Here is a 16,635-nt window from a genome sequence, read left to right as displayed (position 1 = left end):
TTGTTTTTCTAGAAGAGTCTTTGTTTATTCTTGACTTCTGCATGCCCATAACAATTTTAGAATAAGCCAATCAAGTTCTAGAAATAAACATGTTGAAGTTTGGCTCAAAATCACAACTGAATCTTTCCATTATCAAGTTTCCAATCTATGAACATAAGCACAGGGCTCCATTTACTTTGATATTCTTTAATGCCATTCAAATGCCATTTAGTTTTCTCCCTAAAGTTTTTGGTATTTCTGGCACTTTTATATTTCTGATATTATTTTAAATTAAATTCGTGGTTTGGGTTCTCTTGGATCATCTTGGTGAATTTGGGCAGAGACAACGGGCATGAGTTTCCCCTATTCTTCTCACACTACAGCAGTGCACCCCCACAGTCTCCTGGGGGTGGTGACTGATTGGCTCACCTTAACCTTGGGCACCGTCTTCAGGGTCCCAGGAAACACGTCCACTGCCGAGTGAGGTGGGCATCTCCGTTAGGCTCCTGGGCTTTGGCAGGCACTCGTGTTTTACATTTCTGTTCCCCTCACTCCTCCACATCATCAAAACACAGCTCCATTTCCATCTGGGTTATCAAATATCTTAAGAACAAAAGTGATTTTGAATTCTCTGTTTACCTTTCTCGTCTTCTCCTAGTATTTATCCTGGTAATTCTTTATGTCATTTTGGTTCTTGAATGTTTCTATGGACTCAAAAAAATTTATCCAGCATTATTGGTTGGTTTCTGTGACAGGTTTGGTTTAAGTAACCATTTTTGAAAACAGGAACTCCAACAAGGAAGCTAGATGTCAAATTCTGACTTAGACCAGAACAAGTTCACTGAGTCCAGAACTGAAGGAGAAAGAGGGTAGGGGAGGCTCTCTGCTTCATAAAAGTGCCATCTTTATTTATCTCACTATGGCAGCATTGGTATGGAGCAACATTCGAAATAGATTTGAAAAAAAAAAACACTTTAAATAAAACTTTTAATAGTTTAAACAGTATGTTTATAAAATTCCATTATACTATTCACTTTAGTTAAATGATTATGCTGATGTATGTTCCTTCTTTTTAAAAATTTTTAATGTTTATTTATTTTTGAGAGAGACAAACAGACACAGAGTGCGAGAGGGACAGGGGCAGAGAGAGAAAGGGAGACACAGAATCGGAATCAGGCTCCAGGCTCCGAGCTGTTAGTACAGAGCCTGATGCGGGCCTCGAACTCAAGAACCGTGAAATCATGACCTGAGCCGAGGTCAGACGCTTTACTGACTGAGCCACCCGGGCACCCTGACATATGTTCCTTCTAAGTGTAGACCCAAGATTTTATTTTAAGGCAACTTAACTCATGTTTTTCAGATATTTAAATGTTTTATTCCTGAATTATTTTAGTGGTGAGATAAGTAGATATATAATAAACCATAGAACCAATTATGTTTTCCCAAGTTTCTCCTTGATTACAACTGCAGATTTCTATTTTTACATAGGAATATAAGCTAGCAACTAGAAATAATTCCCATTGGTACTCTGGAAAAAAGCTAGTGGAACAAAGTTAAAAAATATTATGCACATATTATATGTAATTTCTTTCATGGCTGAATGTCAATCGCAAAACATTCTTTGAATATTTAAATTCAGAAATTTAATAATATAATGACTATATGATAGCGGCCAAGATGATCTTTGTAGAATACAATAAAATATTGATGCATTTTATTTTTTTGTGGGAACTAGGAACATTGGCAGAAAACAGAATGAAAGGTACATGCAATATTAAGAAAATCATTAATGAACATTCCTCTTAAAAACAAAAGCTAATAAGCTAAGATGATCAACTATTTATGATTTTTTCTGTTAATATTTAGGGGCTGTAGGTTCCAGGATTTCAAAAAAATTATAGGGGAAAAGCTTAAGATGGAAAAATCCTATCACTTTGATATAATCTCACCAGCTATTTGTTCCTGGTTGTATTGAAGAGTTTTATCCTTTTGTTTCAGTGCACAAATGTCCCTTTCTTCTTGCCATCCCTTCAAGCCATCAGACACATGGTGCAGGTGTCCTTTCTGCAGAGGACCCCAGCACTTGTTTCCTCTGCACCTGACCATGCCCTCTGGGTCACCTTGGAACTGTAGCAGACACTGGGGACCTGGGAGACCAGAACCTGCTGTGTCTCAGGTCTCCTCCTGGACAGGCAGGGGTGCTGACCTTGTCACACCCACACTCCCCTTTCCTTGGCTCTGGGGCCCCTCCCCTCTTTCTGACCTTCTCCCTTCCCCCATTCCTTACACACGCTCTTCTCTTCACTTCCTACACTCTCACACAAACCTTCAGCTGATAGTTCTGTGTGGATGATACCCCAACTACATTTATTTGAGCTTTAATATAGTTGTCTGTTGGCTGTGGCTGTCTTTACCTGGAGCTCCTACTAACGCCGCCAGCTCGGTTCATGATGGACTGAACCCACCATCTTCCTGTTACATTTTCCCCACCACTCTTCCACTTTCCGTATTTTTAAAAGGTGACATTCTTCTTGTAGTGGTTCAGGATTGAAAATCCAGCTTCACCTCTGACCCCTACCTCCAGCACTTGTCATCGACAGCCAGTTTCCCTGGTGGCCACTTCTAGGTCTGTCAGTAGTGTCTTATTTTCTATTCTCTGCTGCCCGGATTAGGCTTCTGGAACAGCCTCCAGATGATTTCACTGCCTGCCCTAAAACTCTCCTTTATCTCCCTAGCCTGGTCTGCACTCATTCTGGTCCCTGTATAAAGCACATGCTAACCACACCAGAACCAATATTCACCGTTCCTAAACACGTGTACCTCTTCGTGCCTTTTCTCATTTGGTTTCTCTTTGGAATGCCCTTCTTCCCATTCCTTCTGTGTCCCAAATGTGTCTGGCATAACCACTGTTCATCCTTCCAGGTCCTTGGGTACTCAATGCCCATCAGTAAGAGAAACATAAAGTTTGTGTTCAGAGATGTAAGATTATAGAGGCTGTGGGAGAATACTCTTTCAAGAAGGGGATAATCAAAGGACAGTATTGTTAGAGGTAAAAGAAAATAAGGATTCTGAGAAGTCCACTGATGACACTTGAAAGAGCCGTCTACACTCATGATTTCCAATTCTCCCTCCTCTCTTCTCCCTTAAACCCAGTCAGGCGTTTGCCTCTGTCACTCCATGGAGTTGCTCATCATCAAGGGCCTCCACATTGTGAAATGTGATGGTCAATCCCCAGTCTTCCTCCTACTCCAAAGCCTGCTCCTTTTCATCTCAAGTTAGATGTGACCAAGGCAAACATGTGAGGCATCCTCAGCACCCCTCTTTCTCTCAAACCCTAATCCAGTGGATGGTAGCTTTCACAACACACCCAGAATTAGCCACTCCTCATCTCCCCCCTGGCTGCCATGTGGCACACCGCTTCCATCTTTGCCTGGATGACGTCAACAGCGTCTGGGCTGGTCCCCCTATTTCTTCTCTTGCGCTCCCCTCTGGCCTCAGTCTCTTCTAAATGCAGCAGTCAGAATGAGCCTGCTAAAACCCAGGTCAGGCCTTGTCCCCCTCTGGTCCCAACCCTATCTCAGTTAGTGTGAAAGTAACTATCCTTGCCAGTACCATCAGATCTTATCTTCTGGTCTCCCCCATCTGGCTCTTTTTACTCTAGCCACTCTGGGCTCCCTGATGTCTCTTGAACATAACAGCCTGGAGAGTTCACCTCCTTCACATCTTTGCTCAAGGAAGCCTACCTTAACCATCTCCTTTACTTTTCTCTATTTTTCATATACTTGTCACTTTCTAATACATTACATTATTTATTTGTCATGTTTATCATCTATCTCTCTCAGTGGTCACTGATATATCCCAAGGTCAGTGTTCATGGATATATCCCAAGCATCTACAATAGTGCTTGGCACATAGCAGATACTAAATATCTATTGAATGAAATGATGAAGAACTTTTGAGAATAAAACTTCTGTGAAGTGCTGATGACCTAACTAGTTTACATGGATGTGGTAGCAAATACATGTGAAGAAAGGAAACCATAAATGTAAAATAGTTTGGAATTTATCCAAGTCTTTCCATTCCTATATGCAGTCACTCCAACACATGGAAAATACGCCTATTTGAATACCTTTATTTTCTTATTTTAACTAAGACACTATGTAGGATACAACAACAATGGACATTTTAAGCACCAATAAATGACCATGACATCGTTAAACATTTATAAATACTAACCATTCCTAAGTATCAATAACTATCAATATATTGTCAGTTCCGTCGTAACACCTGATGATGTGCAATTTGAAAAAAGAGAGCAAAACTGGTTTGTGAACTGGTTAATAATCATTGACAAGCCCGTATTTTTTACCTATTTACTATGGTAAGCAAATACAAATAAAATGATATATAATAATGTATAATTTCAGAAATATATAATAAAAAATATAAACCGAAAAAATTCAAATACAGTAAGCAAAAAATACTGTGAAATTTAAACTATAAGTCGTTCAAGAAAGGATATTTACATTTCTATGAAGATGATTCTTTAGCATTAGTTTGGTATATTGCCACAGGTTTTTAAATGAAATGGCCAATCTTTTAAGTTTCTGTATACAGGCAAACACAAAATTATTTAAAATTGTAATGGTTCTAAAACTCACAGCTGGAATATGAAGAATGATTTGAGGGCAGGGTGGGGGTGGTGGCCATGATGCATATAAACCAAAATTTAAACAAGGAAGTACAATTTAGTTTTCCCTAATTAGATTTGGAATTGTCCTGGCTTTCAAAATTATAATCTTTAAAATGAAACAAAATCTTCATTAATTTCTTCAGGGAGTCTGAGCCAGTAATTCTCCCTGGGACCTCTTCTCTGAGCATGGAATAGTAAATAATCAATCAATCTGTTCAAGTATCTCTATAGTAAATCATCTGTACATATATATGTTATATACATATATATCATATATACTTTTGTGGTAAGTTTTCATTAGGATAAATATTGTAAGAGCAAAAATAAACCTACTTTACACCGGAAAATAGGCTGATCCTAACACAAGCAGGCTTTGTCATGTAGGTTAAATTTATCTAAATGAAATAGTATCCTATAAATTAGTTTTAGACACTAACGGAGTGCAGGAGGAGCTAGCAAGATTATTTATATAAAGAACTGGAAGATACTACACACTAAGCAGTGGATTTATCTTTTTAATTATTCCACTTAGTCTTAGAATAAAACAAGTCTTTATTACCTCAGGCATGAAGACTGGACAGCAGCAGGAGAGCGGCAGGAAGGCAGCGGGGAATGTGTGGAGCAGAGGGAAAGACTGGTTTTAAGAAAGTACATTCTGTGGATGACTGAGTGACCGAATATATATCCTTATTCATAGTATTTTCATTAACAGGTATTTTCAGCACAGCCTCACAAACACAATGATATACTATTTTTTATTGCAGTCTACTCGTTATCTACCATACCAGTTCTAGAATGAGCAAGGCACACTCAAAATGGGCTTTAAACCAGGTGTGTTTCCCTATGAAAATGGTAAAATAATATTATAAAATAGACTCTGGAAAAAAGACATGCTTATGGTAAAAGACACACAGTAAATGAATTAGCCAGGCACAATTCCAAGAGCAAGAACTATACTTACAGTCTTCAAGTAGAGCTCGTATTCGCTTTTGCCTTTAATTGTAATGTTTAGCGAAGGAGCAAAAATAGTGAATCTCATTTTAAAAAATCAAAGTTCAACTTATACTTGGTTCTCTGCTTATTTTTTTAAATTTAATGAAGAATTATTTCAGTGCAATATTAGTGAGGGTTTTTTATTTCTTTTAAATATCTTACCACAACTATTGTATCACATTTTGTAAATTGAACATCTAAAATGTTTGAAAGCCAGAAAAATACTAATTAGGTGAGAAGCTCTATTTCTGTTCCTCATTTTTTATACGCTCCATAATTTTTGTATCGTGGACCAAAACGTCACTGTTGCATTTGCTTCCTTACTCTCAGGCTCCTACATCTTTGCCAGGAGCCCAGAGTGGGTTGGTTGGGGACTAGACTACACAGCCAACGGCAGTTCTGTGATTTCGGGGACACGGTGCTCAGTCCACTGCCTGGCACAGAGCACACACATACAACTGAACAAATAAATCTTCACGTCAGTATTTTGGTTGTTTGACTGAAGGCTCTAGTTCTTCTGTGAAACAGATCGTATGTTTACTGAGGACTTCCTGTCAGTTTGCATGTTAGACTACAGTAAAATTTAGTGAGTCAGTGAAGACACTGCAGACGGTTCACAGTACGTACACATATTTTTTTCTTTATGCTATCCCTCGTCGGGTAGAGAGCTGTATCAAGGTGTTTATGGGTGAACTTTATGCCGTACTGAATCTGTTTTAAAATAGCACAGTAAAGAGACACCTGGGTGGCTCACTCAGGTAGGCATCCGACTCTTGATTTCAGCTCAGGTCAAGATCTCATGGTTTGTGAGACTGATTCCTGTGTTGGGTTCTGCGCAGACAGTGCGGAGCCTGCTTAGGATTCACTCTTTCCCTCTCTCTCCCTGTCTCTCCCTTGCTCTCTCTCTCTCAAAATAAATAAATAAACATAAAAAATAATTCAGTAAGAAAAGTGAATCTGTGAGAAATAGGTGAAATATAGTGGCAAAATATTAATAATCATTGAAGCTGGGTGATAACTACTTTTTACACTATTTTTTAAAACTTATTTATTTGTTTATTTATTTAGAGAGCACGTGAGTGGGAGAGAAGGACAGAGCGAGCGAGAGACAGTCTTAAGCAGGCTCCCCACTCAGTGCAAAGCCCAACGCAGGGTTTTGATCCCACGACCCTAGGATCATGACCTGAGCCAAAATCAAGAGTCGGACACTCAACTGACCCAGTCACCCAGGTGCCCCAGAGGCTCTTTACACTATTACCTATATTTTGTATAGCTTGAAATCTTCAATGATAAAAATAATAAATTCAAAGAAATTTCAACAAAAATGGTTAAGGGCAAAATAAAGACATTTTCAACTAACAAAAACATTTCTATACTTGTCTATCTTTTACAAAACAGTTTATACAATATTGTAACCACAGTGAAAAGTTGGAAACAACTTAAATGTCAATCAGTAGGGACAGTTAATGTAGTAACACCCCCATGCTACAGAATGAAGCCTATGTGCCCATGAGAATAATGAGTGTCAGGTGATAAAGGAGGTTCCACAGCAGTGCACAGAACCTGATTTCATGTTCATAGGAGTGTGTGAATGTCCATCCACATTCAGAGGGTTATGTCTGCAAAGAGGAATTACAGATTATTTTTTAATTTTTCTCTTGAAACTGTTTTGTATTATTCAAATTTTTACAAGGTATACATTAACTTTATATTGGGCAGAAATTATTTTCTATAACGATATCCTGTAGTTTTTCTCATTATGCTATTATTTCTAGGTCATGGAATGATTTTTTTTAACTTAAAAACTATCTTAGGTCTTGGGGCGCCTGGGTAGCTCAGTCGGTTAGGCATCCAACTTTGGCTCAGGTCATGATCTCACGGTTTGTGAGTTCGAGCCCCGCGTCGGGCTCTGTGCTCACAGCTCAGAGCCTGGAGCCTGCTTTGGATTCTGTGTCTCCCTCTCTCTCTGCTCCTTGCCCCCTCATGCTCTCTCTCTCTTTCAAAAATAAGTAAACATTAAAAAAAGTTTTAAAAATTATGTTAGTTCTTAAGTAATTCAAAGTGGGGAAGTTCTATACTTGTAAAAAATTATGAAATCTGGAATAGATTTATTTTTAAAATGAAAATGAAAACATTTAAGGCATTTTAACAAACACACTCTTTTTCCTCAACCACCTACTGAGTGTATTAAAATGTAAGATGTCAAAAACTACATGAACTACATGATTTTTTTAAAAAAGAACATAATTATGTACCTTTCAGTTAATTGAAATCAGGCTGAAATTCTATTAATTACAGAAAGAAACAGCATATATAGAAGAAGAAAATGTTTTCTATTTTGTTCATAAGGAATTTGAATTGAAAATATTCCAACAGTTCTGTGCAAAAAAAGTATTTGTGGATATTTTAGTAATACATTTGTTCTTAGAATAAAACAGATGGCAGAATGGAATAAAATGTAATTCCCAGATGCATGGTTTTCTGAATTCGGTGACTTGGACTCAGCACTATCAGTTAAATCTCAAGTTTGTCTTTAGCCAGTGCTGCAATTTTGTGGAGTACATTTTAATGACTAACATTATCTTGGGTAAAAGTCCCAAAGGTACATGTTCCAGTGGTTGTGGAATCTTGGATCTTTGGGCCATCTGCTACTGCTATGACCTCTTAGTCTGCAAAGACCATGGAGCAGAGTGGGAGGCAGCCACAGTGGGACCTCTATCCACCTCATCCCTCTGTGGGGTCATTTACGATTTGCAACAGACCCTGTGTATGGCCCTTATTAACGGACTGCACTGTTCCCAACATTTCCTATTTCCTTGTTGATTATAAAGCTTCAAAGAATTTAAAAGTAGCTCCTTCTTACCAAGAGGTTGGGGATTCCCTAAACGTGGCAATTCCACTTCAGATAATGTAATGAAAAATAAAGGAAAATAGGTCACTTAAGTTACCGGGTAGTCATGTCCTTCCTTCACATCCATGTTCTAAGTTTTAGGAATGATGAGAGATTTCTGAACTTTTGATTTGTCCACATCATGTATCTGTAATCAGATTGAAGAATCACACTTGATGAAAATGAACTGTATATACTTGCAGTTGTGTTAGAGCAGATATTCTATTTCTCATTATGTTTCTAGATGATCTTGGGCAAATCACTTAAATCTTTATTTAGGGATTTTAGGGGCCCACCATATGGCAAATAACCCAGATTAAAAAATTTTTTTTTTACCTTGCTCCTAGGAAAACTGGACTGTCCATAATGGATAGTATTGGAATGAGGTCTCTTTGAAGCTTTTGAAGATTCTTGACACAATCTTCTTTTAGATCTCTGGGATGTTTTGCTTATCATCAATTTGTGGTCACTTACATCAGCTTTTATAGTCTGATTTATTGATTGTGGCTGCAGTAGTTGGGGATCTTGTGTTTCTGTGTCTGATTCAAAAATGTATGGTTTTTTCATTTTTAGTGATTCGCGGCCTTTCCCCAAAATTTGTGTTATATATTTCCTTGTTAAATTTTCTTTTCTATTCACTTGGAAGTCAACCGCACTTTTTATTACACCTAAGCTGTTATTTGATATATGAGATACTGAACTATTAGAGAGGTGTTTACTTTCATTTAAACTCACAGTTGGTGATTCTCCATTAGAAGGGGGATATTTTGTCATATTTTCACAGGACTCAGTATTTTTTCCTTGCAGAAGTCTGGAAATCTTCTGATTTAAATTTCTAGCATTCATCTGAATGTTATGATTAGATCTTTTTTTAATAGCTGGATCTAAATTCAGCTTGTCATTTTGGATCACACTAGTTTTAAGTGAAAAGAATTTAGATTCTGTAACAACATGCTGTTCCCTTTTCAGGTTGCCAGGTTCTAAGATCTTTTTATTCATCTGCAAGTATCGATTTTTGAAAACTGGTATGAATGTAGGGGCAGTATTATTCTGGGAGCTTAAGTCTGTGCCTTGAACTTGAAGGTTTCCTGTGTTGGGCTTTGGTGCTTCCAAATGTACTTGTGGTGCCTTGTCAGACAGGGATTTCTTTCCGCTCTGAACAGACTGCTGCTGGAGATGCAGTGCTGAGGACACCCAGGTTTTCTTCAGCTGGCTTCCTGGAATCTCCATCCTGTGGTTCATGGCTCCTGAACCTGGTACAAGACACTGAGCCAGGACAGGTCTGGTGGAAGGGGCCCGAGTCAGAGAGGACCTAAACACTTGTTTCGTGGTCAGATTAGGCGCCTTGACTTTGTTTTCCTAAAAGGATAGAGATTGGGAAAAATTTAAAATGTAAAAATGTTAATGGAAAAGAAATAATATATAAAATATCATCAAAATAAGAATACCGAATAACACTACAATATATAAAATAGAAAAGAAAAACAAAAAAACAAATGAGCCTTCTTGAGGAAACGCTTACACTTCTTACGGTCTGCATCCTTTTTTACATGCCAACCTTTCAAGATATTTTAAGATGAAAATAGGCTCTACATTCTATACAAATTGACTATGAAAACTACAATTAGCTGCCCATTGCCCTCCAAGTATGTCCACGCTGTTCTCACTCAGAATGTCTTTCTTTCTCGTGTACACTTTTTTCCTTTTCAACTTCCCATGTTTCTACTATCAGTATTAGGCGCGCACACACACACACACACACACACACACACACACACACACCAGTAAAAGGTGGTGTTCGTAACTGTCAGCGTGCATGTTCCATCACCCTTTGAGGGTAGGAACCATTATTTATTTATTCTTATATACTTTACATTCTTTTATAAAAAAGTTTTTTTAATGAATCAGAGACAGAGCATGAGCGGAGGAGGTGCAGAGTGAGAGAGGGAGACACAGAATCCAAAGCAGGCCCCAGGCTCTGAGCTGTGAGCACGGAGCCCGACTAGGGACTCAAACTCACGAGCTGTGAGATCACGACCTGAGTGAAGTTGGAGCTTAACCGACTAAGCCATGCAGGTGCCCCTATACTTCACATTCTTAAACCCTTCACACAGTTACTACAAAATACTTGTTCCAAGAAATTAAATGAATGGAAGAGGTGGCTGCATCTATACCAGGCCTTTAGTAGGATTTTGACTGTAGGGCAGTGGCTGTCTGTGTCTTGATCATTTGTATTTTCATTGTCTAAAAAGTGCTGGTACCTGGTAGCAATTCAACAAGGATCTGTCAAACTGACTTGTCAGATACCCCAAAGAGAGCCAAGTATTTATAGTCTTTTAAAAGAAATTATGGGGGCGCCTGGGTGGCTCAGTCAGTTAAACGTCCGACTTCGGCTCAGGTCATGATCTCATGGTCCGTGAGTTCGAGCCCCGCGTCGGGCTCTGTGCGGACAGCTCAGGGCCTGGAGCCTGCTTCAGATTCTGTGTCTCCCTCTCTCTCTGACCCTCCCCCGTTCATGGTCTGTCTCTGTCTCAAAAATAAACATTAAAAAAAATTTTAAAGAAATTATGGTAATATAGATAAAACATAAAGTTTACCATTTTAACCATTTTTAAGTATACAATTCAGTGGCCCTGAGTGCATTCTTCATTGAACTTAAGTTGTGTAACCATCACCACTATCTGTTTCCACAACTTTTTCTTCATTCCAAACAGAAACTGTGTGGTCTTCGGCAGCAATTCCTGTTCTCTCTCCTTGCAGCTCCTAGGAACCTCTATTCTCTCTCTATGTCTATGAATTTGCCCACTCCAGGTATCCTGTATAAGTGGAATCATACAATATTTGATGACTTTTTTATGTCTGGCTTATTTCACTCTGCATGTTTTCAAGGTTCATCCGTGTTGTAGCAGGTGTCAGAATTTCCTTTCTTTCTATGGCTGAATGATATTCCACTGCATGGAAATCCCACATTTTGTTTATCTAGCCACCTGTTAATGGGAAGTGTTCACAGTCTTTTATTTTTTTTTTTAATTTTTTTTTCAGTGTTTATTTATTTTTGGGACAGAAAGAGACAGAGCATGAATGGGGGAGGGGCAGAGAGAGAGGGAGACACAGAATCGGAAACAGGCTCCAGGCTCCGAGCCATCAGCCCAGAGCCTGACGCGGGGCTCGAACTCACGGACCGCGAGATCGTGACCTGGCTGAAGTCGGACGCTTAACCGACTGCGCCACCCAGGCGCCCCAACAGTCTTTTATTTTTTTAAACATTTTACTTTATTTTTTGAGAAACAGAGAGCACAAGCAGAGGAGGGGCAGAGAGAGAGGGAAACACAGAATCCAAAGCAGGCTCCAGGCTCTGAGCTGTCAGCACAGAGCCTGGCATAGGGCTCGAACCCATGAATGTGAGATAATGACCTGAGCCAAAGTTGGAAGCTCAACCACCTGAGCCACCCAGGTGCCCCTATAGTCTTTTAAAATATGTATCTATCGAGTCCTAGTGTCTGTAAAAAAGTGACGTGTGACAATAATCTGAAACATGGAATGGCAGTTCTTTTCTCACTCTCTGGCATCAAAAACCCATAAAGTCACAACTTAAAATAAAATTTTAAAAACTGCTAGAAATAATGTGCAAACCCAGTGCAACTGACTTACCTCTCTCCACTACTGGAGATAAGCATTGGAAATAGGCAAAGAAAACGTAAGACAGCAATCCATTTATTGATTAGGCAGAATAAATCACACTAAAACTTAGTGGCTCAAAACAATACTTGTCTTCTCTCTCATGATTCTGGGAGCTGACTTGGCTTAGTTTGGAGTCTCTCACGGAGCTGCAGTGAGATGACCCGAGGGCTGGCGTCACTTCTTCACTTGCGTGTGATGGTGGATCCTGGCTGTAAACTGGATTAACTTCAAGCAGCCCCTCATTTTGCCTGAGATCCCAGAGCAAGTGTCCTGAGAGAGACAGTTTCTACCTGACCTAGCCTTGGAAGCCACACAGCATCACCTCTGCCACAGTCCTGCCCAGACCCAGGAGGAGGGAACATAGACTCCACCCTGCAATAGCCTGAGTGTTGTCATTGGTCATAAGGGCGTGTGAATGGACAATCTCATGGCCATGTCAAAAAGCATTCTGTCTCTGGCCAGAACCTATGTCATCCCTTACCGACTTCAAGCCTCCAATGTCACAGTACCAAAGGACTGGTGCACTTTGCAATGAAGTTGCACAAAAACCCGATGCAGGCTTTAGAGAGGCTTAAAGAGGAAATATGGTGGGAGATGAAGGAACCATGGCCCAATCATGTCTCCACACCAACAAGGTGCCACAGGATATCCCCCAAGGGGCTGAGTTGCCATACAGGCCTCACAGAGATGGAAATTCCAAGTGTAAATATGGTTCTTGCTTCACTTCCACCTTTCTCATCACATGTTACCCTAAGCCAGAACTACGTAGAGACAGGAATTCAGAAACATAGACTTCTAGCATACTTAAGTTGACATAACACAAAGTCTACATGGAGAACAATATTCATTCTCCTACCCTGGTTATTCTTGGGAGAAGTGGGAAGACTCTAAGAAAAATTTGGGGTGAGGTTTGAGTTGATGCTAAAAACAGATGAGGAGGGCTCACTTCTTGTTTGTCTGTGTATTTCTCAAGTTGGAGGCTTATCCATGTCAGTAGGGCAAGAATACACTTTACTTCCCCATAATTTTCAGAGGGCACCAAAGACCCAGACAGGTTTCATGACCCTGAGTGAAGGGATACAGAGGCTGACCAAGGAATAAGAGCTGGCTTATAACCCCTGCAGATTGCTACCTTGAATGAAAAAGCATGCATCACAAAGGGGTTTGTAGTAGTTTGATAGCGATGCTGTTCCTATGGATGGGGATGCCACTACCATGACTGAGTGGCTTAAGCAACAGAAATGTATGGACTCAAAGTTAAGGAGGCTAGAAGTCTGAAATCAAGGTGTTGTTAGGATTGGGGCCATGAAGAAAGTATCTGTTCCAAGCCTCTCCTCTTGACTTGTAGATGGTCATCTTCATGTTCACATGGAGGTCTCCCTGTACGTGTGCCTGTCTCCAAATTTCTCTTTTATATAACATTACCAGTCATATTGGATTAGAGGCCCATTCTATTCCAATATGACCTGATCTTAACTAATTATATCTGCAGTGATGCTATTTTGAACAAGATAAAATCCTGAGATACTGGGGTTAGGACTTCAACACATGAATATGGGGCAAGGAGGACACAATTCAACCCATAACAGGGTGTGATGTGTCCTTCTGAAGGCCCTCTGTACAAGGGAGCTAGGAGAAAACCCTGCACACTATCTTCGTCAAGATACTTCATGAGCAGAGACCACAAACATCAGACCAATCTAGGTCAAGAAGTGAATGCCTCCCTCACCCCTGCATTACCCAGCTGTGACTGTGGGATGGGTATGGTGGACTGAAGTTCATCATCCATCCTATCCTCTGTCTAGTGTTCCTTCCTAAACCGGTGCCTGGAAATCTAAAATGGACATTTTCTCCTTTGCAGCTAGGGTTCAGAATACAATTTAGGATCAACTAATCAGACACAATCATACATTACTTGGAAGGAAGAAGTGAGATAAAACCACACTTCTGCAGTTTCTGCTGGAAAGTTCAATTATGAATGCCTTTGCTATTTGAGTTGCAGAGTTAGCAGAAGTTAAGTATCCACGCATCATTTTTGTAGGTGTCCAGAAACAGAGCTTAGGGCATCATTCTCATGGACCATATTAAGCAAATACACCAAATGTCCTCAGCCTACACAGCCTTTTCTTGTATAGATACTACCATGAGGAAAATAAGAATTCTTAAATTTCAATGAAATTCTGCCTCAAAGAGAGCTTTTATCAGAAGTGACTGGATCATCTTAAAATGTTTCAATATGTATATATCTCTATTTGATGAAAAAAGGGTTGAAGAACTAAGCCATTTTTTGACCCTTGGGTTTCATAAACTATAGTAACTTTTAAACAACATACCTACTACTTGAGATTCCAAAAGAAAAACTTGTTCTAAGCAGATTCATATGAGAATAGATTACTTGTATTCTGACATAAAACTTACATAGAATATGTGTCTGAAATATGCTTATATTCACACCCTGTTTTGTTTTCACCTGTGTTAGGAACATACATCTGATGAAAATAACTTCCAAGGACTTGTTTTGCCCCCTAGCTTGTCAATGTATTATTTTCTCATTCTTTCAACTTCTAAAATAAATAGCCCAAAGGGTGAAACTTCTAGGTTTATATTCAAAATTTATAAAAAGACTACAAAAAAGTACTATGTAAATAGCAGATGAGATCATAAATAATTCATAGAGCTTAAAATACTTAAATGGTCAAAAACCAAAGCTTTATGAGGTCATAGCTAAAAAAAAATCATATGCTTTACTACATTATTATCATTATTCTGCCAGGTATCACTGGCAAATGTGGCTAAGTTGACTTTTAACTTCTAGAACTCTACATACAATTTACATAACTTGATGCATTAACATAAAGTGTAGAGGAAAACCAAAAGCCTTAACCTATATTATTTAGATATGAATAGATGTCATTTAATGGAGTCCTAGAATTAAGGTCATGATTAAATGAAACTTGAGGACTGACCGAAATGACTGATCAAATGTGTTTTATTAAAATCTGTTTCTGTGTAATACACCACCTGAGTGTTTCTTGATTAAAGTTGAACCATATGAGTGAAGTCATATGATACTTGTCTTTCTCTGACTAATTTTGCTTTAAGAGACAAAACAGATGAACATAAGGGAAGGGAAACAAAAATAATATAAAAACAGGGAGGGGGACAAAACATAAGAGACTCTTAAATATGGAGAACAAACAGAGGGGTTGTGGGAGTGGGGATGGGCTTAAATGGGAAGGGGCATTAAGGAATCTATTCCTGAAATCATTGTTGTACTATAGGTTAACTAATTTGGATGTAAGTTAAAAAAATTAAAAAAAAAAAGTTGAACCAGAATTCAGTTAAGCTTAGATCTAACCACAGGCTTGTAGGAAATATGAGGTTTAGAAGAGTATGTTAACTTCAAATGACATGACCTAAGAAAGCAACAGTCAGTTCCAGAATATGGTACATTCTCCAGGGCAAATGGTCCAGTTCTTCCAGCAAATAACTGACATAAATAAAAGGAAAGTGGGGAAGGGGGCTGGAATATTATAGAATAAAAGAGACTTAAGAGATAACAACCAAATGAAATTACGTGGACCTTGATTGGATTATGATTTAAACAAAACCTCTAAAATTAATCTTCGAGATTAATAGGGAATTGTAATATGGGCTGATACTACACGATGCTAAAGAATTATTGGACAATTTTTTAAAAGCTCCTGTCAGACAGAAATGCATACTAAAGTCTTCACAGATGAAACATCACATGTTGGGTTTCTTTTTTTTTTTTTTTAAGTTTATTTATTTATTTTGAGAGATAGAAAGAGAGAGAGAGAGAGAGAGAGAGAGAGAGGGAAAGTGTGAGTTGGGGAGGGGGAGAGAGTCCCAAGTAGTCTCCACCCCGTCAGCATGGAGCCTGATGCAGAGCTTGAACCCACAAACTGTGAGATCATGACCTGAGCTGAAGTCGGATGCTTAACTGACTGAGTCATCCAGAAGTCCCACATCTTGGGTTTCTTTTAAAATAATACTCCAGTTTACTCCCCACCCAAAAATATATCAAAGAAGAGCTAGATGCTAGACATATGAGAGTTTGTTATAGTAATTTCTTTTACCTACCTTTGAGAATTTCAATCAGTTTATTAAAAAAATCTAGTCTGGTAAAGCACTCCTGTTAATTTAATGTTTTAAAAAGTCAGCTGAGTTTTATCAAATAGTCTGATCAATTTATTTTTTACTTCAAAAAATTTTTTTAGGGGTGCCTGGGTGGCTCAGTCGGTTGAGTGTCCGACTTCGGCTCAGGTCATCATCTCACAGTTCGTGGGTTCGAGCCCCATGTCAGGCTCTGTGCTGACAGCTCGGAGCCTGGAGCCTGCTTCCGATTCTGTGTCTCCCTGTCTCTCTACCCCTCCCC

The 16,635-nt window shown here is 39.0% G+C and overlaps 1 protein-coding gene across 1 annotated transcript in view; it reads right to left on the bottom strand.

Annotated features, from left to right (window-relative positions):
* Window positions 1-6,890: 6,890 nt before the first annotated feature.
* Window positions 6,891-16,635, bottom strand: part of CD3H18orf63 (chromosome D3 C18orf63 homolog) — a 30,509-nt gene continuing 20,764 nt past the window's right edge. The window contains exons 12-14 of the mRNA XM_047826606.1: window positions 8,892-9,914; window positions 8,614-8,703; window positions 6,891-7,284 (exon numbers count right to left, since the gene is read on the bottom strand). Of these exons, the coding sequence (XP_047682562.1) occupies window positions 8,647-8,703; window positions 8,892-9,914 (1,080 nt within the window). The 3' untranslated portion in view covers window positions 6,891-7,284; window positions 8,614-8,646. The remainder of the gene's footprint in view (window positions 7,285-8,613; window positions 8,704-8,891; window positions 9,915-16,635) is intronic.

This window comes from Prionailurus viverrinus, chromosome D3 (assembly GCF_022837055.1).
Source record: "Prionailurus viverrinus isolate Anna chromosome D3, UM_Priviv_1.0, whole genome shotgun sequence".
In the NCBI taxonomy this organism is placed as follows: Eukaryota; Metazoa; Chordata; class Mammalia; order Carnivora; family Felidae; genus Prionailurus; species Prionailurus viverrinus.
This window is presented reverse-complemented; position numbering and strand designations above follow the sequence as displayed.